We start from the raw sequence: 22145 nt of genomic DNA, 5'->3' as shown, positions 1-22145 counted from the left end.
CATTCCTTGATTACTATTGAGGTTGAGCATCTTTCTATATGTTTATTGACCTTTTGAACATCATTTTGTATAAAATTCATTGCCTATCTTTCTACTGGATTGTTCATCCTCACTGATTTGTAAGAGGCCTTTTTATATTTTAGATACCAGCCCTTTATGGCTTGCCTTTTCATTCTCCAAAACAGCATTTTTTAATGCACCGAAGTTCTTAATTTTAATGTGGTCAGAATTATTAATCTTTTCCTTGATGGTTGGAGTTTTTTTGTATGTGTGAGCTACTTAAGTTTTTCTTTATATTAACTTTATGGAGATATCCTTCTACTTATATCCTGGAAGCTTTGGAAGCTTTATTCTTGTGCCTTTAATTTTTAAAAATATATATATGTTTATTGATTTCAGAGAGGAACGGAGAGAGAGAGAAACATCGATGATGAGAGAGAATCATTGACTGGCTGCCTCCTGCACGCCCCAAACTGGGAATCGAGCCCACAACCCGGGCACGTGCCCTGACTGGGAATCAAACCGTGACCTCCTGGTTCATAGGTCAACGCTCAACCACTGAACCACACCTGCCGGGCATGCCTTTAATTTTTGATTCTGAGTCTTGGAACTTGATTTTTTTTTTTTTTAATATGCTAGGAGGTAAATGTTGTTTTATTTTTTGTCATATGGATAGCCAACTCTCATAATACCATTTACTGAAAGGACTGGTATTATAAGACACAGTCTTTCCTATTAGGGTTTAAAATCCCCAACCCCCCAGTTTTATCCTAAATAATAAGAGCCCAGAGACCCAACGGCGGAACTACCAGAACAACCGGTTGACCAGTTGCTATGACGCGCACTGACCACCAGGGGGAAGACGCTCAACGCAGGAGCTGTCCCCTGGTGGTCAATGCGCTCACACAGTGGGAGCGCTGCTTGGCTGACCAGGATGAGCAGCTGCTACTGCAGCGGGAGCAGCTACTCAGAAGGCGGGTCTACAGCTGCTTGGCTGACCCGGATGAAAGGCGCTCCCACAGCAGGCCGATCCCCACAGGCCACACCCCCCACCAGTGCACAAATCCTGTGCACCAGGCCTCTAGTTGATATATAATTGACCTATGACATTGTATTAGTATAAGTTGTACAACATAACGATTTAACATATGTATATATTGTGAAATGATTACCACAAAAAATGTAACATTCATCACTTCCCATAGTTAGACATTTCTTTTCTTGTGATGGACACCTTTAAGATCTACTTTCTTAGCAACTTTCTGACCAAGCAGTGCCTACATATTTCTTTGTGAATGTCTCTGGTTTAACTTGCCTGGCTCCTTTATTCCATAGGTGCTGATAGTTGATCTCTGTGCAGACAAGTTCTTACAGGAGGTGAGTGACAAAGGAGGTGATTACATAATGTTTGGGGATAATTAGACAGGAAATATGTGAAAGTACTTAGAGAAGATGAGTCAGGCACTTGACCTGGTACTGGGGCTGATCATACACGATTGACCTGAACAGTTTGGCTTGGGCTTAACTGTGTATCCTAAAGAAGGAAGGAACAGATTACAGGTCATTCTCAAAAGAGGCAACCCTCCCTTCAAGTCCAGACGGGTTGACATATAAGCCTCTAATTTAATTAAATGTAACAAGCATTTAAAACTGATTATTTCCAGATATTCTGAATCTAATATGAGTAAGACACAGTTTGAGCCCTTAGGCCTTATAGTCTAATGGTGGGGAGGGGGTACAGACATACACATAAAGTTCTAGAAATGGTATAATAGAAATTTGTACAAGGTGTATACATTAGGGGCAAAAAAAGATGTGGTCACTTCTTCTGGGTATGAAAGTGGAAGAGAGAGTTGGTAACGCCTGCTTAGAGCAGCCCTCAGTATATATAAACTGTATGTAGGCTTGTGAGCACTGAACCCAGGGTTGAAAGAATGTTTCCCTAGACTTTTTTCAAAATCCCTTAGCTCATCACATTTGAAACACCATTTGTTTGGGGATGATCTTTCTCATGTAGCATAAGACTTGTAGATGAGAGATATTTAATAGAAAGTGCCAGAAAATTCGATAAGTGTATTACTTGTTTAATATAGTGAAGATGTAGATGCCATCAACATCTTGGAGTCTGCTCAGTGTGGGAAGGAAGCTTCACACTGACTCTTCAGCCAAATATCCAGTCACTGTGGGATTTGGGGGCCCTAACTAGTGCACTCTCTCTCAAAGTTTATGAACATTTTCAATTTCTTCTCTTAAGGTATCTGACGAGGATGAAATTTTACCACCTAAACTCCAAGCTGCCCTAACGCAGATTTTGGAAGAACGAAATGAAATTTTGGCTCAGGAGCAGACTTTCTCACAAGGTATGTGACAGCTGGTCTGAGGACTTGCGGTCAAGGCAGTAAATATTTACTGAATGCCAGCACCCACTCCAGGACATACAAGGTAGGGAGTATGAGATTGTGCCTGAGCCCTGAAACGCTTATGAGGAACTTCCCTGCTGACCCTCACTGTGCCAGCTCCCCCTCTATTTCAGGACCTTTGCACTTGCTCGGTCCCATTTATGGGAAGCTCTTCCCCCAGACAGCCCCCTGGCTCCTGCTCTTTCTTCCATGCCCAAGTGTCACCTTGTCAGTGAGGCTGTTCCTGACTGTCCTGTCCTGGGGGATGGTAAATTAGTGCAGCTGCTATGGAAAAACAGTATGGAGGTTCTTCATAAAATTAAAATTAGAGCGGCCATACAACCTAGCAATTCCACTTCTGGGTATTTATCTGAAGAAAACAAAAACACTTAATTTAAAAAGGTATGTGCACCCCTATGATCACTGTAGCATGGCTAGTAACAGGAAAGATATGGAAGCAACCTAGATGTCCATCAGTAGATGAATGGGAAAAGAAGATGTGAATATATACACAATGGAGCATTACTCAGCAATAATACCATTGTCATTTGCGACAACACAGATGGACCTAGACAGCATTATGCTACGTGAAGTAGGTCCGACAGAGAAAGATAAGTACTATATGATCTCATTTATATGTGGAATCTAAAAATACAAAACAGCCCTAGCCAGTTTGGCTCAGTGGATAGAGCATCAGCCTGTGGACAACGGGTCCTGGGTTTGATTCTGGTCAAGGGCACATATCTTGGTGCAGGCTCCTCTCCAGCCAGGGCCCTGATTAGGGCACGAGCAGGAGGCAACCAATCAATGTGTTTCTCTCACATCGATATTTCTCTCTGTCTTTCCCTCTCTCTAAAAATCAATGAAAAAACATCCTTGGGTGAGGATTTAAAAACATAATCCTCTCTAATAAAATGGTAATATGCAAATTAACCATCACTCTGCTACATAAGCCACGCCCACCAGCCAAGCCACGCCCACCAGCCAATCAGGGCGAGTATGCAAATTAACCCCAATCCAAGATGGCTACAGCCACAGAGAGCAAGGTTTCCCAGGTAACAGAGCAAGCCAAGCTTTCTGATAGCCGTTGCAGGCCTAAGCCTCCACTCAAGCTACAAAGTTTCAATTATAGAAGGTAAACAAATTCAAACAAATGGCGGCAGAATGGAGCTTGAGAGAGCAGGCCAGGGTTGCCGGCGGCAACAGGGGAAGCAAAGCTTTCCGCACACCCTGGCTGGGCTCACCCACTTAAGGCTACAAAGTTTCAATTGTAGAAGGTGAATTAACTGCCACAGAAATGGCTGCTGCCCCGGAGGGAACAGCAGGCTTGGCTCCGCTCCAGGCTACAAAGTTTCAATTGTAGAAGGAAAATAAATTCCAGATACCAGGGCCTCTGCTTGGGTTGCCAGGGGGCGTGGCCGGCCTGCAAACCACCACAGGCCCCTCGCTCAGGCTGCCCCACGCCCCAAGGGAACCCCCACCTGATCCGGGACGCCCTTCAGGGCAAACCAGCTGGCCCCCACCCCTGTACCAGGCCTCTATCCTATCTAATAAAAGAGTAATATACAGATTGATCATCACTGCAACACACAATATAGCTGCCTCCATGTGGTCAAAGATCCTGCCCCCATGTGGACACAAGATGGCCACTACAAGATGGCCAGCAGGGGAGGGCAGTTGTGAGGCACCCGGCCTGCAAGGGAGGGCAGTTGTGAGGGACCAGGTTTGCAAGGGAGGGCAGTTGAGAGGGACCAGGTTTGCAAGGGAGGGCAGTTGGAGGTGATCAACCCTGCAGGAGAGGGCAGTTAGGGGTGACCAGGCTGGCAGAGGAGGGAAGTTGGGGGCAAACAGGCTGGCAGGGGAGCAGTTAAGCATCAACCAGGCTGGCAGCAGAGTGGTTAGGGGGTGATCAGGCTGGCAGGCAGAAGCGGTTAGGGGCAATCAGGAAGGCAGGCAGGCAAGCAGTTTGGAGCCAGCAGTCCTGGATTGTGAGAGGTATGTCCGACTGCCCGTTTAGGCCCTGGTATCCTGGTGGGATCGGGCCTAAACGGGCAGTCGGACATCCCTCCAGGAGTCCCAGATTGGAGAGGGTACAGGCTGGGCTGAGGGACAACCCCCCGCCGTGCACGAATTTCGTGCACCGGGCTTCTAGTAATAAATAAAAAATAAAAATACAAAACAAATAAACAAAACAGAAACAGACCCATAGGTATTGAGAACAAGCTGATGGTCGCCATGGGGCGGGGGGGAGCTGGAGGAATAGCAATAAAAATCAATAAGTAAATAAGTTATAATTATAGAACACTTAGAAAATTCAGACTATTATAAATGAGAATTTTTTAAATCATTTGTAAAAAAAATAAAATTGTCCCCATTCCCTTACCACTCCACGTCATCCTCCCGACCTTGTTTTTTATCATGGCTTTTATCATCAGCTGATGTGCTAGAATCCAAGTTCCATGAGAGCAGCAACTGTCTATATTGTTTTCTATCTCCAGTGCTTTTAAACAGTATTCGATAGATACTCAGTAAGTATTTGTTGAATAAATGGGCAAATAACAACTATAGGGTGGCTTACTCCATTCCAGGCATTGTGCTAAGAACTTAGTTTACATCTTATTTCATCTTTGTATCATTATTTAATTGCCATTTTACATATGAGAACACTAAGGCTATTTGCTGATGGGGAACATTAGGGAAGGAGCAGGTTTAGATGAGTCATTAAAAGTTCAGTTTTCAATATTGAGATATCTATTGGACATCCACTACCTATCATACATACAAATGGAAATACCAAGTAGGCTTTCAGATACATGTATTTGGATTCAGAGGAAATATTTAACCTAGAAACATACATTTAGAAGTTGCTATTTGAAAGCCCATGGGAAAGAGCTAGAGGCATTGTGAAGGGGGAAAGTACTGTTTGGATATGAAAGGAAAAGGAGGAGTCGAAGGTGAATCTGAGGCTTGAGCCTGGACCCTGGAAGGCAATGCATTGTATTATGCAGTACTGGTTACAAATCACCTGACTTGGCAGCCGGGCAGCTTCTCTCTGTACTAGATGAGATGACTCCGGAGAATGTCTTGTTGAGTCTCAGTTTCCTCATCTGTAAAAGAGGAATAAATAATACCTACCTCGTCTTACTTTTACATTTATAAAAGCACAGTACAGTGCCTGACATATCTTAAGCACTCAAATTATTATTTATTATGGAATAATCATGATGCTATATGAAATGGGAAAGTTGAAAGAGAAACTGATTTTGGTGGTGAAATACAATGAATATGGTTCAGAACATGTATCATTTATTTATTCAATTCATATTCTACCAATTTCCTGAAAGGACCTTTTATGGTGACTTTGAGACAAATGGGATTTAAGTGCTAATGGGACAGCCAAATGATGGTCACCCATAGGAAGTCTGAAAACGTAGAAGGTGGATTTTCGTGAAATGCCAGGGATGGAGATCTAAGGTTCGGAATGATCAACGTGGAGAGCCAGCTCTATCTAGCTGTATGCCAATTAGCTGCTTAAGGAAGGGACTGTGCTCAGGAAGAGGAACGAAATGCAAGAAAAAAATGTTGATCCTAAAGGTGGGAGAGGAATCAGGAAATCAAGAAAGCATATAGTTGTGGGAGACCCAAGGACTGAGGAGGAGGTTTGCACAAATGCAACATAGAATTTAAAGAAGTCTAACAATAGAAGAGCAGATCAACTTTGTCTGGTTCTCACTGGTGGCCTCAGAAAGAGCAGTTCCACTGAAATCATAGATGTGCAAGCCAGGCTTTGCATATCAAACATGTAATGGGAGTGTATGTATGGGAAGGAATTGAAGGTAAGAATGTAAGCTGTTTGCCTTTGCAGGTCATGGAGAGTGCAAGAAACTAAGAATGAGTATTCCTATGTTCATTCTCCTTCCTTTAACCTATGATTTCCTAGGCCTCAGTTTTGTAACTAGACCCAGTGTTCCCATAAACAGAAAATTTAGAGGACTTTTCTTTTCTTTTTCTCTTTCATTTTGCATCAGAGGTGACACTCAACTCTCTGGTGTCCGAAGCATTTGTCAGGTTTTTCGTGGAGCTGGTGGGACATTACTCTCTGAACATGACTGTCACTGAGCGTGGGGAGCGTGTATTCCAAAGGGAGCCATTCCGTAAATCTCACACCTCCCGCAGCGTTCGCCACTTCCTGGATCTCTTCATGGAAACTCAGATGTTTGCAGGATTCATCCAGGACCGAGAGCTTCGGAAAAGTGGGGTGAAAGGTCGGTTTCCTCATGAAGTTCTCCCTCCCTATTTAGTGAGCACTTGGAAGGTTTGAAAATAATATAAACAAAAAAATAGCATAAAGCTACAAGGGCTCAAAATCTGAGTTGTTTATTTTGGGAAATATTTTTTGAATATTGTTTTAACTATGAAGATACATAGTAGTGAACACAGAGTTTTATTTAACTGATTTTCAGTCTTGAGCGTTGAACAATTTCACCATAAGTTTTCCTTGTAGGTTTGTTTGAGGTCCGGGCCTTCCAGTATTTGGAAACAATTCCTGAGTCTGAACCCAGTGGGGTGAACAGAATTTTGCGGAGTCTCGGTGAGTTGCCCTATCTTCCTATTAGAAAAACGAGGCTGAGAAAAGCTTTTGCAATAAGCATGCCTCATTGCAAAAGCTTTACAATCAGATCAATGATATAACACAAGAAGGCTGACCAGAAACCATGACCCCTAATTCCAAAGTGTTTTGGAGCAAAAGAAGTCTCTTTCTCAGAGGTTGGGATTCTCCGTCAGAGTTGTCCATGGGACCATTTTCCTCAGATGATGCTCCCTTATGATGTAAGAATTTGCATGTCACGATTATTACTCTTTTCTAGGTCACATCCCTGGGGGAATCTTATAAAAACTAGACTTTTCCCCAGAAAAATATAGTTAGAACATATGAACATTTTGCATATCATTTTAGGGTATTCATGAACCCCCCTAAAGTCCATCCATGGACTCCAGTTTAAAAACACCTGGCTTAGCCCTAACCGGCTTGGCTCAGTGGATAGAGCGTCGGCCTGCGGACTGAAAGGTCCCAGGTTTGATTCCGGTCAAGGGCATGTACCTTGGTTGCGGGCACATCCCCAGTAGGGAGTATGCAAGAGGCAGCTGAATCGATGTTTCTCTCTCATCGATGTTTCTAACTCCCTATCCCTCTCCTTTCCTCTCTGTAAAAAATCAATAAAATATATATATTTAAAAACACCTGGCTTAGAGGACATCTGAAACAACAGAGGTTGTCCTGCAAGTCTCTAATTTTACACTTAATAAAGAAACATGAGCCCGGCCGGCATGGCTCAGTGGTTGAGCATCAACCCATGAACCTGGAGGTCATGGTTCGATTCCCAGTCAGGGCACATGCCTGGGTTGTGGGCTCAATCCCAAGTGGGGGGCATGCAGGAGGCAGCCAATCAATGATTCTCTCTCATCATTGATGTTTCTATCTCTCTCCTCTTCCTTCCTCTCTGAAATCAATAAAAATATATATTTTAAAAAAGAAACATGGTAGTTTATGATTGTTCAATTATAGTTACCTTTTAAGTTTTCAGTATGATATAGAACAGTGGTGTGCTAGCCCAAAACAATGAAGAACCTACAGTCTATGGTATTTACATTGGTTTTTGAAATATATACCCCTAATTAAAATTAGGCCCTGTCCTTAACTAGCTGAGAGACCATGGACAAATTATGCCTTGGGCTGTTGTTTCATCTTTATACCATGGGGTTAGATTAGATCAGTGGTTCTCAGCTCTGACTACAATATTATAATCTCTGGGGAGCAGGCCAGTGATTTTAACCTACAGGCACGGCTAAAAACCACTGGATTAGATGATGTCTGAGTTCTCTTCTACCTCTACAATTAGACCCTTGGGGGAGGTGGTTAATCACATCAACTGTTAGCTTGATATAGCAGCTTACTCCAGGGCTGTTCTGAATAACTAGGTTGTTAATCCCTTGCTTCAGATAATGTATAATAAATAAAAATGAACTAATGAGAGCTCACTCTACCTTTTACTCCCTGTAGGAAGTAAAATGAAATTTCTGCAGAAGAAATGAAATCTCCCACTGCTGTCTCATCCTAAATAGGACAGAAAGTGCCAAAGAAAATATTTTTCCAAGAGTCAGGATGCCCTGAAGTATTCTACAAAATCCTTAAAAGCTGAAAAGGTTACAGAGCAGGCCAGAGTCTTGGAGGAGGATTCTCCTGCTGCTGCTTTGTAATCACTGGAGAATTGTCGGGAGTCATCTGGAACCAATGCTCTCTTCACCCTGCCTCTGGTTGATTTTAAGTGGCCTTTTCTACCTTATTCTTGGGCTCATTCTTTGTTTTGTGCTTAGGCTATAAAGGCACTTGTCTTTTATCAGGGAAAGACTTGGTGTTGCATTTTTGTAAAAAGCAGCTCAAAGAGGAGCACAATGAGAGAAATGCTGAGTTCAAGGTACTAGGGAGGCATGACAGAAGTGGCTAACACTAGCCCTCCACACAGTTCTCATCACTGAAATACACGGCACCTTTAAACCTATGGGCTGTTCTTTGTCCATTGTTCTGTCTAGGGGAATCTCACTTATTGGAAGCCCTATTTATTCGTACTGTAATTGAGTACCTTGTAACAGTAGACATCTTGCAACTCCTCCCCCACACTGTGTGGCACTGGAGTAGCATGTCCCTCATGTGTCAACATGAAACTTGTTGGAATTGTAACTAATAGGAAATGTCCTTCCAAGGGCATGAGAACTACCTTTTACTTTTTTAGTGTCTACCCCATGCCATGCACTGTGGTACATGTATGTATGTCATCTTAGTCTTCAAATCAACTTCCGGAGATATTTGCATCTCCATTATACTAGTGAAGAAACTGGAATTCAAAGGAGTTAAATAACTTGCCCAAAGTTATACAAACAGAGCCAGGACTGAAGCCAAAACTGTTAGTTGGTGAACACAGATAAAGTTGGTTAGTCCTGAGATGTAAATTTGAGCTCTATGGGATTGTAGCTATTGAAAAAGTTTTCTTTTAAGCTGAAGTGTACCAGGGCCAGCTCAGCTCTGAGGATAAGGGACTTCAAACTACAGATGTCTAGATGAGACTTTTTCGGTTCTCCTAGGATTGTTGGAATTTTGGCTCTAATTAAATTGGAGTCATGAATATGAACATTTCCTGGGACAACACCACATAATCACCCCAACCTTTAAGGTCTAAAGCCGCAGTAGTGATTGGAAAGAGGAGCTTGTCAGTGAGGGTGCAGTTTTCTTTGGTGTTACAGCAAATGTCAGTTTTCTTCAACTCCTGATGATGGTTTTAACTGGCATAAAAATATTTATTCAAGCTTAACAAAACCTTACAAGGTATATGAGGTTACAGTTTATTGACTTGTACAGTATTGTCAGTTCATCCATTCAGATGTGCATGGATGAACTGAAGCAGACACCAGGTAACCGGTGCTACATAAATGCTATAGATGTGGGTCCAGCAAATAGAACTGAGCCTATGTCTTTTAAAAATGTTTATTAAGCAGCTTACCCCAGTGGGGCTTTTACCAGATATCTCTCCATTTGGTCTCTTCTGACAATCCAACCCAAGGGAACAATCAGTAACTGGGAATTGTTTATAAAATGGGGGTAGGAGGTATTATTGTGGTGGATCCTGGCCATCCCTCTGTGAGGAGACCTTTGCTTTGGGGATGGGGGTCGTATTTTATCCCTGTAAACTGGAGCTGCTTCCTTTTCTTAGGTCTGTTGTATTTTGTTTTTGTAAAGTTTTATGAATTCTGGACATGTTTGTAAAAGAATTGTTCAAGATGTGTATAAAATGTTGTTTACAGTTCTTTTAATGAATAAATACAAAAATTCCATGGGTCTCTTGGAGAATTTTAAGTAAAATTGCTTAAAATGTAAAGATCTTTTATTTCCACTGAGCCAAACCGGTTAGGGCTAAGATCTTTTATTTCACTAAAATCTATAGCTTGCACATTTATCTAACAGGTTAAAAAGTAACCTGGTGCCACTTTTTCAGATGTGATTCTATATATAGAAAACCCTAAAGACTCCACCAAAAAACTATTAGAAACAATAAACGAATAAAGTTGCAGGATATAAAAATTAATATACTAAAATCCACTGCATAAATGACGATCTGAATTGATCCTAGCGTCTAGGGCCTAGACCAACCGGGCTTAATTACCGTGGCCAACATTTTCAGGCACTTGGCAGACAAAAAGCTTGGATTTAGATTGCACACAGGGCAGGATATATTCTATTACCGGTGGTCCTAACAACAAAATGGATTTTATAAACGCCCTGAAGGCAAAATGACAAGATTTTTAAAAGTTGGGGTCGGTGAACAGTTACCAACCTCGCCCTGGTGTAGATCAGGTTCCTTATGGTAGGCAGACCATTAAAGTTGGGGACTGGCGCCCACTTCTAGAATCTGTGAAAAAACTGCACTTATCCAAAGCGCAGAATCTTAGGGTGCCGAGTACGAAGAGTGGGAGTACAGCATGGAAGTGCAAGGGGATAGGAGTTTAAGGGGAGGTGGAAGATTAGAAGAGTAAGCCAAGGTGGGAAACCAGTTTCTCTCTCTCCCCGCCAAATCCTGCAGCCAGTCCCACAGAAGTTCTAAGATTCACCTCACAGATGAGCGTCCTGGAGGAAAGCAAAGGTCTCACTCCTCCACAAATCGCTGCCAGACGGAAGCATAAAAGTGGTGCAGGCCGGGACAGGAAATTGAGACGGTCCACTGAATGGGCAGCGATGTGACGTCACATCCGGCCAAAACAAAACAACAGGGCGGGGCGCGCCTTCAGCATCAACAATTGAGCATGCGCACGTGACGTAAATCGTGCGCGGCGGGCGCAGGCGTATTTCCGCGCCTGAGCCTGCGCAGATTCAGAAAACGCAGGTGAACTGAAGGATGGCGGGCACGGGTTTGGTGGCCGGAGAGGCTGTGGTGGATGCGCTGCCGTATTTTGACCAAGGTTATGAAGCGCCTGGAGTGCGGGAAGCGGTGAGTTTGGGTGTCCACGTAGGAGACCCCGCGCTCGCTGGCCCTTGGAGCTGAAGCAGCAGCGTACCATTTGCTGCCCCAACACTGGCCCCCATTCTCGTTCTTAGGCTGCGGCACTGGTGGAGGAGGAAACTCGCAGATACCGACCTACTAAGAACTACCTGAGCTACCTGACAGCCCCGGATTATTCTGCTTTTGAGGTAAGTGTGATGTCTTGAGCCCGGCCTAGGAATCAGCATTCCCGCGAATCTTTACTTTGGGTTGAGAGCCTTACCACGTTCAAGTGAATTCTAAATTCGGGCTTTTTAAGTATTGCTTGCTTAACTTGCATAGGTATTACCAGTCCATTGAAAACAGTTAGATAGGCCGAAGCCGGTTTTGCTCAATGGATAGAGCGTTGGCCTGCGGACCAAGGGTCCCGGTTGGATTCTGGTCAAGGGCACGTACCTCGGTTGCAGGCCCGGGCCCTGGTCGGGGGGCATGCGGGAGGCAACCAACTGATGTGTTTCTCTCACATCGATGTTTCTGTCTTTTCCTCACTTCCACTCTACCTGAAAAATCAATGGAAAACTAGCCTCGGGTGAGGATTTAAAAAAAAAAACAACAGCTAGATAGATAAGCCTTCTGCTCTGGGGTTCTTATTCTGAGACCCACAGACTTTCTGAAGGTCCGAAAATTACCTAACAGTGCAAAAATTAGTACGTGTTTCTGAGATTCCTTGTGTTAATTCTCAGCGGGGTCCTCCACGCTCTGAGGTCCACTCTAAAGTGATCTAGGGTTTTTAAATATAGATAAACCTAATGACCTAAGCTCCTGAGAACCACTGGGTGGTAGTAGCCTTTGTATAAAGCCTAGATGTTTACAGAAGGTGAATGAGGGGACCAACCATATCGACGTAATATACCATTTACATATTTTGTCTGTACGCCCAAGATATTTAGGGTCTAATGAGCAAAATTAAATGTAAAATATTACTTTTAAATTAATGGATTCTGTTAAGCATTTTAATACATACATGTTTGGGGGTTTTCCCCGTTATAGGTAACCATTTATTTATGAAAGAATTCTATCGTTAAAATGCAGTATTTTTATTGAAGTAACTTGAAAAAAATATTGACTATTTTACTAGTAAGTAGGAGAGAGATTTTCCCACGATACGCTATTTTCCCATGCTTTTTCTAAATATTGTTATCCAAATATAGATATTACCACATCAAGAATTAAGTACAATAATGCTTTCTTAGTAGATTGATTTTTGAAAGTTTCAGAGATTGCATTCAATCACAAACTTACAAATACTTGAACCAGTTTTTTTAGCTCTCTAAAATACACCATGCTTCCTAGCTTTATAATTAGTATTCTGATTATTTAATCCTTTTTAATAATAGGAGCTGGTAGTGTACTGGGCTCACTCTCTGTCCTAAAAATAGCCCTGTGAACTATATAATTATGTTTATTATCCCAAATTTTTTAGATGAAAAAACTGCAGCTTAGAGAAGCTAACTAATTTGCTCAAGACCTTAACCACTCCTCCAAATGGCTTTGAAATTGCCCTTTAATGCATTTAACAACTATTCGTGAAGGTTTTTTCTATGCCAGGTAAGGGGGCACAGGATAGGTAAGGTCCATACTCATGGAGGTTACATTCGAGAGTGTGAGCACAGACAAATAAGTCAGAAAATATTATATTATTGATAAAGCTGTATAAAGAATTAAAGTAGTTATGTGTTCTTCACCACCATATCTTTATCACTTAGAACACTGCCTGATACACAATAGGCACCTAGATATTTAAAGAGCTTCTAAGGCAGTTTTATTCAGTGAACGCTTACTAGTGCCAGACATGCCTAGTGTTTTTTTATAAATTAGCTCCATGAGAGTTGGCTCAGTCTTTGCAGCGAGTTGAGTTCAAACTCCAGATCTCTCACTTACTGGCCATGTGAGTTAGGTAAGAGTTCCTCCATTAATGGCTCAGATTGCTTGCTTCATTTTTATAGCTTCTCTCTTATCTAATTGTTGGTTGTTGTCCTTGTCTGTCACTGCATATCCTCTAGCTAGAATACCCTGGTTTTCTGCAGGAAACTAGATAACTATATTTTCTTAGAGCTTTGTGTAACTCAGCAGTAGTAAGAAAAGAAAAAAAAAAAAGGTTTTCTCCAATAAGAAATTCTTAATGCAAAACTTGTAAACCAGGAATGTGGGCTGCTGGCAGGCTTTTCCCCCCAACCCTCCCTTAGGCCTAATTGTTGAGAAAGTTGCAACCTTCAAAAATGAAATAACATGGGATAACTAAATATTTCACTTACACAGTTCTTTATATTCAGGGCTGGAAATATGCAGAACAAATGGAATAGGATATTGGACCCAAAGAAACAGAGTTATACCACAATTTTTTGGAAAATAGTAAAATTGTTAGACCAGGTAGCAGAAACCAGGTTTTTCTGTTTGTTTGTTTTTTAAATTACTTTATTGATTAAGGTATCACATATTTGTCCTCAAAACCCACCCCCCCCCCTTTTGTTTGTTTTTGTTTTGCCCATTTCCCCCTTCATTCTTGGTAAAGAGTAAAGTGTAAAAATAGCAGCCAGGACCAAAAAAGAAACCATAGACTTAGGTTCATAGCCTTACAGCAAATCATTTTATGTCCAAGCCCTCTATTCCCCACCTCCAACGAATACTTACATCCATGATTCTTGACACTGGCTTTAGTTTACAATTGACTGGTGAATTAAAAATTATAATCATGTCCAGTCTCCACTTCAGGACAATTAAGTGGACTGGGGGAAAAGGGTGGGATGTGGCTGAGATTGGAATTGTTTTCAAAGCTCCCAGCAGATTCTAGTCTACTACTGGGATTGAGAATCACTTACCTAGGATAATCAGTCCTTTCCTCTGGGCCCCTTGACGTAGGAAGTGTGTGCCTGTTCTCCAGATCCTAAAGAGCATTTAACCCAGAGAAGACTTGTGAGAAGGGTAATGATCCATTATCATGGATCATATAAAGTATAAGTATTTTAGTTGGTTAGATTCATTATTTGTTTGGTGGTGGTTAATTTTAACTTGTTGATATGGTTTTGGAAACAATTCTTTCTCTAATTTTTACTCATCAGACAGACATAATGAGAAATGAATTTGAAAGACTGGCTGCTCGACAACCGATTGAATTGCTCAGTATGAAACGGTAAGTCCTATTTCTGGAGTCAGCTGGGCTCAAATCATTCTTTACTTTAATCTTAATTTTTTTGTAAAACTACTATAGCCATGTTAAAACAAATATTGGAAGGAGAAAATCCTTGTCTGTTTATGTATTTGTTTTTCCATATAGTAGTAGTTCATATAATCTTGTGTTAATGTTCGAAGATAATCCTTTTTTTTAATCCTCACCCGAGGATATGTTTTTATTGATTTGAGAAAGAGGAAGGGGGAGAGAGAGAGAGAGAGAAAGAAACATCGATCAGTTGCCTCCTGTACGCAACCCAACCAAGGATGGAACCCACAATCCAGGTATATGTGCCCTGACCACCTTCTGGTGTATGGGAAGATGCTCCCACCAACTTGTAATGACCCATAAGCAGTAGGTTGTGAAGTAAATTTAGAAAGGCATCACAGCACTTTGTAAGGAAGTAGGATAGAAAATGTCAGAATGCATTGCATCTAAAGGTAAGTATTGCTTTGTGTAGTGGATCACAGGGTAAAATATTTCTTACTCTAGGTTATAGTCAGAGGTTTGAAAAATGCTACTTTTATAAAGTGTGGTTTATTTTTTCCTAAGTTTTTTTTTTTTAACGGTGTATTCTTGATTCCAGTTGCATTTTTCTCAGTTTTTTAAGAATTGCAGTTTTTACACAGTATCTAGTAATAACATTAAAATGGAAATGAAAACTTCATTTGTAGTAACTCATTAGTAGTAAGCTGAGATTTATGAAAAGTATTTGCTGGCACTATTGGCAGTGTTAAAAGACTGGGCAGTGTGAAGAGAATAGAGTGAGGTCCAGTTTTTTTCTCTAGAGGGGTGTGGGTATGTGGGTGGGAAGGTGAATGGATTGTAGGTGTGTCTTACAGAAATGATAGCATGGTTTTTTGTGTCCTTTTTTCCCTTACTACATTACAAACATCTTAATGTTTAAGTGTACGTCAGTAACATCATTTAATATCTAATATAGCAATCCTTTATATGAATGTACCATAGGTTAGTGAATCTGTTCACATTGATGGGAACAATTTTTCGTAACTGTATATAATATTGCTAACTCTTATTTGTAAATTGATTGCTTCTTAGGGTAAATAGGTTTTTTTATTAGTGTAAGGTCCGACTCTTATCTTCAGTCTTCTGTAGTTTTTATAGTGTGCATAGGCCCATGAGGCATTCTGTTGGGAAGAGAAATTAAGGTTTGGGGAACTATGTAGTTATGTTGTTGTTTAATTTCAGATATGAACTTCCAGCCCCTTCCTCGGGTCAGAAAAATGACATTACTGCATGGCAAGAATGTGTAAACAATTCTATGGCCCAGTTAGAGCATCAAGCGGTTCGAATTGAGAATCTAGAACTAATGTCACAGCATGGATGCAATGCCTGGAAAGTATATAATGAGTAAGAAATTGCTTATTGTTTTTTAAAAACCCATTCCACCCACAGCTTTGGTTTTTTTGTTTTTGTTTTGTTTTGTTTTTTAATGTAGGAAGTAGGGTAGAGGAACTGGGATAAAAATGGTAGAGCTGAGCCCTAGCCAGTTTGTTCAGTGGTTAGAGCAGTGGCCCTGGGACTGAAGGGTTGTGGATTTGATTCTATCAAGGGCAAGTACCTCGATTGCAGCTCGATCCCTGGGCCTGGTCAGGGCGCATGCAGGAGGCAACCAGTCGATATGACTCTTTCACATCCATCTGAGACCCACCTCAGAGCTTGTGTACATAAACCTAACTACCACATTTATTGTATAATATTGTAATAAAATGAGTTCTGAGGTCTGATTTACAAATCACAACTTAGTAGAATGTAATCCTTAATGGGAATTGTTTATACAGTTGATTCTTGTTGGTTGCATGTTATGTTCTATAAAAGTGGTCTTGAATACTGAATAAGCAAATAGTGTAACATTTCTCCTAGGGAAAATATATACACATGTACATGTAATTAACTCATCCTGGGAGATTCTATTTTCTTTACTTTTTAAAAGAGAAAACATGGGGGGGGGGGTGGGAAAGAGATATATGTAGTACCATTTGTAATACTTTAACCAATAAAATAAAATTTTTTAAAAAGTAAATAAAATAAATAAAAGAGAAAACAAAGTTCAGAAGTATTGAGTAACTTACCAGACTCGGAAATTAGACTCCATCCTTCGGTCATCTCTGTATGAGACCTGACACAAGCAGGCAGAGCCTCTTCTTATTCCACTTCAGCTGGGAACACGTGCGTCCACTGCTCAGATTTTTACTGCTCTGAGATGTCTGCCGAATGATCTAGAACATTGCAAGTATTGACTTTGAGGTTACAAATGAATCTGATTGGGTAGAAAAATTCCTAAATACAGAATCTGCAAAAATAAGAATTGACTAAATAGAGAACACCAGAAGCAAAGTGCCCGCAACCCGGGCATGATCAGAATCGAACCTGGGACCCTTCAGTCTGCCGACCAACGCTCTATCCACTGAGCCAAACCAGCTAGGGCAATCTTAACTATTTTTAAGCAGAAAAATATGACCCTGTGTCAGCTAGATCACTTTTAATTGGTTCTATTAGATTTTGATGTACCTCAATCTGATTTTTCTCATTTTCTTCCTTAGAAATCTAGTGCATATGATTGAACATGCACAGAAAGAGCTCCAGAAGTTAAGGTAAAATTTTTCCTCTTTATTTCAGAATAAAGTTTAGGTAAATCCCTAATTAATAGAGTGAGAAGAAAAAGGAACCAATGGATTATAGTCATATGAGAGTAAGCAGTTGATGATCTGCTCTTTGTCCAGCATCCAGTGTTGGTGTGCCCCACCTGGGTGGAGAAGAAATAGACCTGCGGTCTGAAAACATCTCTACCAGGTCACTTGCAATTTACAATCTGCAGACATTGAAAAGGAACTTTTAGAAGGGGGAAAGTTGCAGAATAGCAGGCATATTCTGATTTATGTAAAAAAACACAACAAAAAACACATACATACTTATATAGGAAAGAGTCCAAAGGACATCTACCAAAAACTTACCAGCAGTTCTCAGGGAGGAGGAGAAGCACATGGGAGGAGGACTTTCAGTTTCTAGCCTGCATATGTGTGTATGCTTAATTTTTTCACAATAGGCATGTTTTAAGAAATTTAATTGAAAAATAACTAGAAGAAAGTTAATTTCTGGAATAAGTCTATGATTTCATATATCTGTTCTCAAGGAATTAAAGATATATTGACTAGGTTTTTTCGGTTGATTTTAGTCAATAGAAAATGTTAAAATGTAGGTGGGGTACAAATTTATGTGGGGTACAAATGTAGGTGGGGTACAAATTTAGCAAAATTATAAATATTTTTTCACAGGAAACATATTCAAGATTTAAACTGGCAGCGAAAGAACATGCAACTCACAGCTGGATCTAAATTAAGAGAAATGGAGTCAAAGTGAGTACCTACAATTCCATCATGTGTTAAATTGCTTAGTAAACTTAAGATCAAGATTCAATAGTCTGATTCAAACAGTATTCCAATGGGATGGATGCCACAGGTGTCAAAGCAATGCTGTCTTCTGAACCCTGCTCTTCACCGCCTTGCCTCTTTCTGAAGCACGGGCTTAGAAGACAGTGGAAGAGGGAAACCAAAACCTGCACCGCTGCTAGTTGATTCTGTTCTTAGACTGCCCTGTTTGCAGTGCAGTGTTTCTTCTCTGAATGCAGTTCTACCTATTGTTAAAGGAGGAAAAATTATCTATTTTTTAGCTTTCAGAAGGGAGTTTTTAGTACTTTCTTGATAATTTGTGTCTCAGTCCTTTTTATCCTTTGTTTATGTATTTTCTTTTCTTTTTCTTTTCTTTTTTTTTATTTATTTTTACTTCAGAGAGAAAGGGAGGAAAAAAGAGAGAAACATGAATGATGAGAGAGAATCATTGATGAGCCTCCTTCACACCCCCCACTGGGGATTGAGCCAGCAACCCAGGCATATGCCCTTGACCAGAATTGAACCCGGGACCCTTCAGTCCACAGGCCGACACTCTATCCATTGAGCCAAACCAGCTAGGGCTGTATTTTCTTTTTTGAATGTTGTTCTTCATATACACAAATAAGTTTATACAAATTCCTAAATATAATTGTGAATTTTTGTATTATTTTTTCTTTGCTGTTTTTCTACCTTCCCTCCCTCCGTCACATACATTATTCTCCTTGTTTCACCTTCCCCTCCACCTTCATGTACTCCATGTTACTTATTAGGCATCTTTTCATATTTTTTCCAAGCTAATATAACCCAAACATACATGTGTGTTTCTTTTTGTTTGTCTTTAGAGATTTTTTCCTAGGGGAAGTCTCCTTGAATCACTGGAACTCTTTCTTTTTTTTTTTTGGAACTCTTTCTTATCAGTTCCAGAAATTTCTCCACTGTTTAACTAATGCCTCTGTCCTATTCCTCTCTCCTTTTCAGTTAATCACTTAAAATACTATCTTCTCTCACTCTTATCTCTTCAGTTCTTTTGAAATAATTATAAATTCACATGTAGTTGTAAGAAATAATGCATCTTAACCAGTGTTGTTCAGTGGTTGAGCATCAACCTATGAGCCAGGAGGTCACGGTTCAATTCCTGGTCAGTGCACATGCCCGGATTGTGGGCTCAATCCTCAGTGTGGGGCATGCAGGAGGCAGCCGATCAATGATTCTCATCACTGATGTTTCTACCTCTCTCTCCCTTTCCCTTCCTCTCTGAAATCATTAAAAACATTGAAAAGAAAAGTTAAAAGTGAAGATTAATGTTACGGCCGTGGCTGAAAATGTATATCTGGTAAAATCTAAAAGAAATTTTACAATGAATAATTTTTTCTTTATTTTTCTATTCTAGTTGGGTATCCCTGGTCAGTAAGAATTATGAGATTGAAAGGACTATTGTACAATTAGAAAATGAAGTCTTTCAAATGAAGCAGCAACTGGGAGAGGCCAACAAAGAAAACATTCGACAAGACTTCTGAAAAGACATTAAATTGGTGGATCGGAAGGAAGGCAGGTTGGGCTTTCACAGAAGATCAGGCACTGCTCTGTGAAGGTCAGCAGCATCTTACAGAAATCATCAGTTGTGTTTAGAAACCATAACAAGTGGACTGTGATCTTCTATTTGTACATTAGCAAAATAAAAAGTTTCAGCTTGGTATTTTTTTACCATAAAAAAAAATCTTCAGACTTTCAAAATAAGTATGACTTTAGAATATGTCATAGAATTCATTTTGAGCCACTTGGACCATATTTTATATCCAAGAGATCTTTAATGAAAGTTTTCAACATATACAAGAAGGTGGAGACTTTTAGTTTATATATTTTTCAAATAAAGAGATAGTTCTATACAAATTCTTGATTCAAACAAGACTTAAGAAATACAGTGGTGCCCTGGCCGGTGTGGCTCAGGTGGTTGAGTGTCGTCCTGTGCACCAAAGGCTCGCTGGTTCCATTCCCAGTCAGGGCCCGTGACTAGGTTGCAGCTTCGGTCCCAGGTCGGGATACATATGGGAGGCAGCCAATTGATGTTTCTGTCTCTCTCCCTCTCCTCCCCTCTCTCAAATCAATAAAAACATTTTAAAGAAAAGACAGACAGTGACTCCATGTATGTCATCTGTTTTCCTTACCATAGGTAACAGTTACAAAAAGCTTAATATGTACTGAGCATTGTTCTAAGTGCTTTAGGCAGAACTAAACGTACACAAATAAAGTAATATTTGATCCTCAAAACCTTAGACAGTAGGTACTGTTGTTCCCATACACAGACTTGTAACAGGTGCTGAGTTAACTTGCCGAAGTTTTATCGCTAGAAAGTGCCATCCAGGTTTTGAACCCCAGTCTAGCACCAGAGTTGTATTCTTACCCACTCTACTTGTGAGGATTTGAAAATACAAGAGTCCTGCCCAATTCAGAAAAAATACTTACAACATATCAAAGGATAGTCTTCATGTATAAAGACCTTCACAAGTCAGTGCTACTTATTTCTTTTTAATATTTTTTAAAGATATTTTGAGCATCAAATGTAATCTTTTGATTTTTTAAAAATGTATTTTTATTGATTTCAGAGAAGGGAGGGAGAGAGAGAGAAACATCAATGGTAAGAGAATCATTGATTGGCTGCCTTCTGTATGCCCCCTACTGGGGATTGAGCCTGCAACCCATGCATGTGCCCTTGAGCAGAATCGAACCTGGGACCCTTCAGTCTGCAGGCCGGCACTCTATCCGCTGAGCCAAACTAGCTAGGGGATCTTTTGATGCTTTTAAAAATTTTTATTATTGCCCATGGAATGTTAATTCCACTGTTGCCTACTCCAATTTGCTGTATCTTCTACTGAACCCAAAGAAATTGTATGTTCTTTCCTTCCTTGACTGAAAGACCAGATTTCAGGTCATCTTTGCCCCTGCCTGTTTCTGCGTGATACTCAAGTCCTTTGTTGTACTGTTTGCTAGTAAATCCCAGTCTCCTGTAGTGACCACCTTAGGAAGCTTGCGTATTTCCTTGGCCGAGGTGAGTGGTGAGCTGGGTTTAGGGTGTACTACTCCATAGAAAGCAGTAGTTCTAGTAAACAACAAATGACTAAGACTGGTCATTCTTTGTGTTTTTTAAAAATTAATCTTGTTCATAAAATTTGGTCCCACAGAATTCTCTCGTTCATAACTATGTAGAGTTTGAGGATGGCCCCAACAAAGCTAAGAGAAAATGAAAATCTGTATGATACTGGATGAACTATAGCAAGTTAACCAGCCCCACCACTGCCAATAAGTTGCCCCTTTTGCAAGTCACTTTGAGTTGCATTTTCTCCCTTGCAACATAAGCTATTCTTACTTAAGGCCCTCAAGATAAAATACCCAGGTTGCTTTTTTCTGAAGAGATTTAACATATGCAGCAAACACTAAATATTTATAATGTTTACCTCACAATAGACGATTTGGTTTGGGGTCTCCTCATCCTACAAGGAAAGCATTGGCCAGGGATAAGAGTAAAATAGTCCATCATAACCTGTCAACTTAGAAACTGAGCTTTCTAACCCATGTCAAAGATTTTTCAGTTTAATCAAGTTTCACTGGCATGTTTGTAATTTGTCTTAAATAATTTAATCATATTACCACTTGTAGTTTTTTAAAGTTTATTTTTTTAGTTTTCATACTATATGTGTACTTTCTCTTCCTCTGCCCCTACTTCCCCTTCTCCCTTCCTTTCTTCTACCCTTCTGTTCTAATCCAATATTACCGCCACCCCAAACTTAGCAAAATAAACCAATAAGAAGCATTTATTATCCCTCACAGTTCTGAGGGTTTATTGTGCTCAGGTAGAAAAATCATAGGAGTTCTTTTATAGTTTTTTTTACAGATGGTGGCTGGGACTAGTGTCCTCTTAATGGAGTCCACTCCTTTCTCACACCTGGGCTGGGAAGACTCACACAAGTCACACAGTGTTACTTCTGCATCACTGTATTAGAAGCAAGCCAGAGAGGCCAGCCCATATTCAAGAGGAGTATTAGATGCCACCTCAGATAGAAATATTGTTGAAGAATTTGTG

The 22145-nt window shown here is 40.5% G+C and overlaps 2 protein-coding genes across 3 annotated transcripts in view; both read left to right on the top strand.

The window, feature by feature from the left end:
* DENND2C (DENN domain containing 2C) overlaps positions 1-10278 on the top strand; it is a 52099-nt gene extending 41821 nt beyond the window's left edge. For both annotated transcript variants that reach the window (XM_079760496.1, XM_079760497.1), the window contains 5 exons: positions 1336-1377; positions 2255-2360; positions 6428-6664; positions 6904-6990; positions 8461-10278. In XM_079760496.1, the coding sequence (XP_079616622.1) occupies positions 1336-1377; positions 2255-2360; positions 6428-6664; positions 6904-6990; positions 8461-8492 (504 nt within the window). In that variant the 3' untranslated portion in view covers positions 8493-10278. The remainder of the gene's footprint in view (positions 1-1335; positions 1378-2254; positions 2361-6427; positions 6665-6903; positions 6991-8460) is intronic.
* A 1042-nt stretch (positions 10279-11320) lies between these two features.
* BCAS2 (BCAS2 pre-mRNA processing factor) lies at positions 11321-19763 on the top strand. Its single transcript, XM_079761690.1, has 7 exons — positions 11321-11437; positions 11545-11637; positions 14548-14618; positions 15867-16028; positions 17222-17272; positions 17954-18034; positions 19458-19763. The coding sequence occupies exons 1-7, from the start codon at positions 11345-11347 to the stop codon at positions 19582-19584; spliced, it is 678 nt and encodes a 225-aa protein (XP_079617816.1). The 5' UTR covers positions 11321-11344; the 3' UTR covers positions 19585-19763.
* The last annotated feature ends 2382 nt before the right edge of the window (positions 19764-22145 follow it).

This window comes from Cnephaeus nilssonii, assembly GCF_951640355.1.
Source record: "Cnephaeus nilssonii genome assembly, chromosome: 21".
NCBI lineage: Eukaryota > Metazoa > Chordata > Mammalia > Chiroptera > Vespertilionidae > Cnephaeus > Cnephaeus nilssonii.
This window is presented reverse-complemented; position numbering and strand designations above follow the sequence as displayed.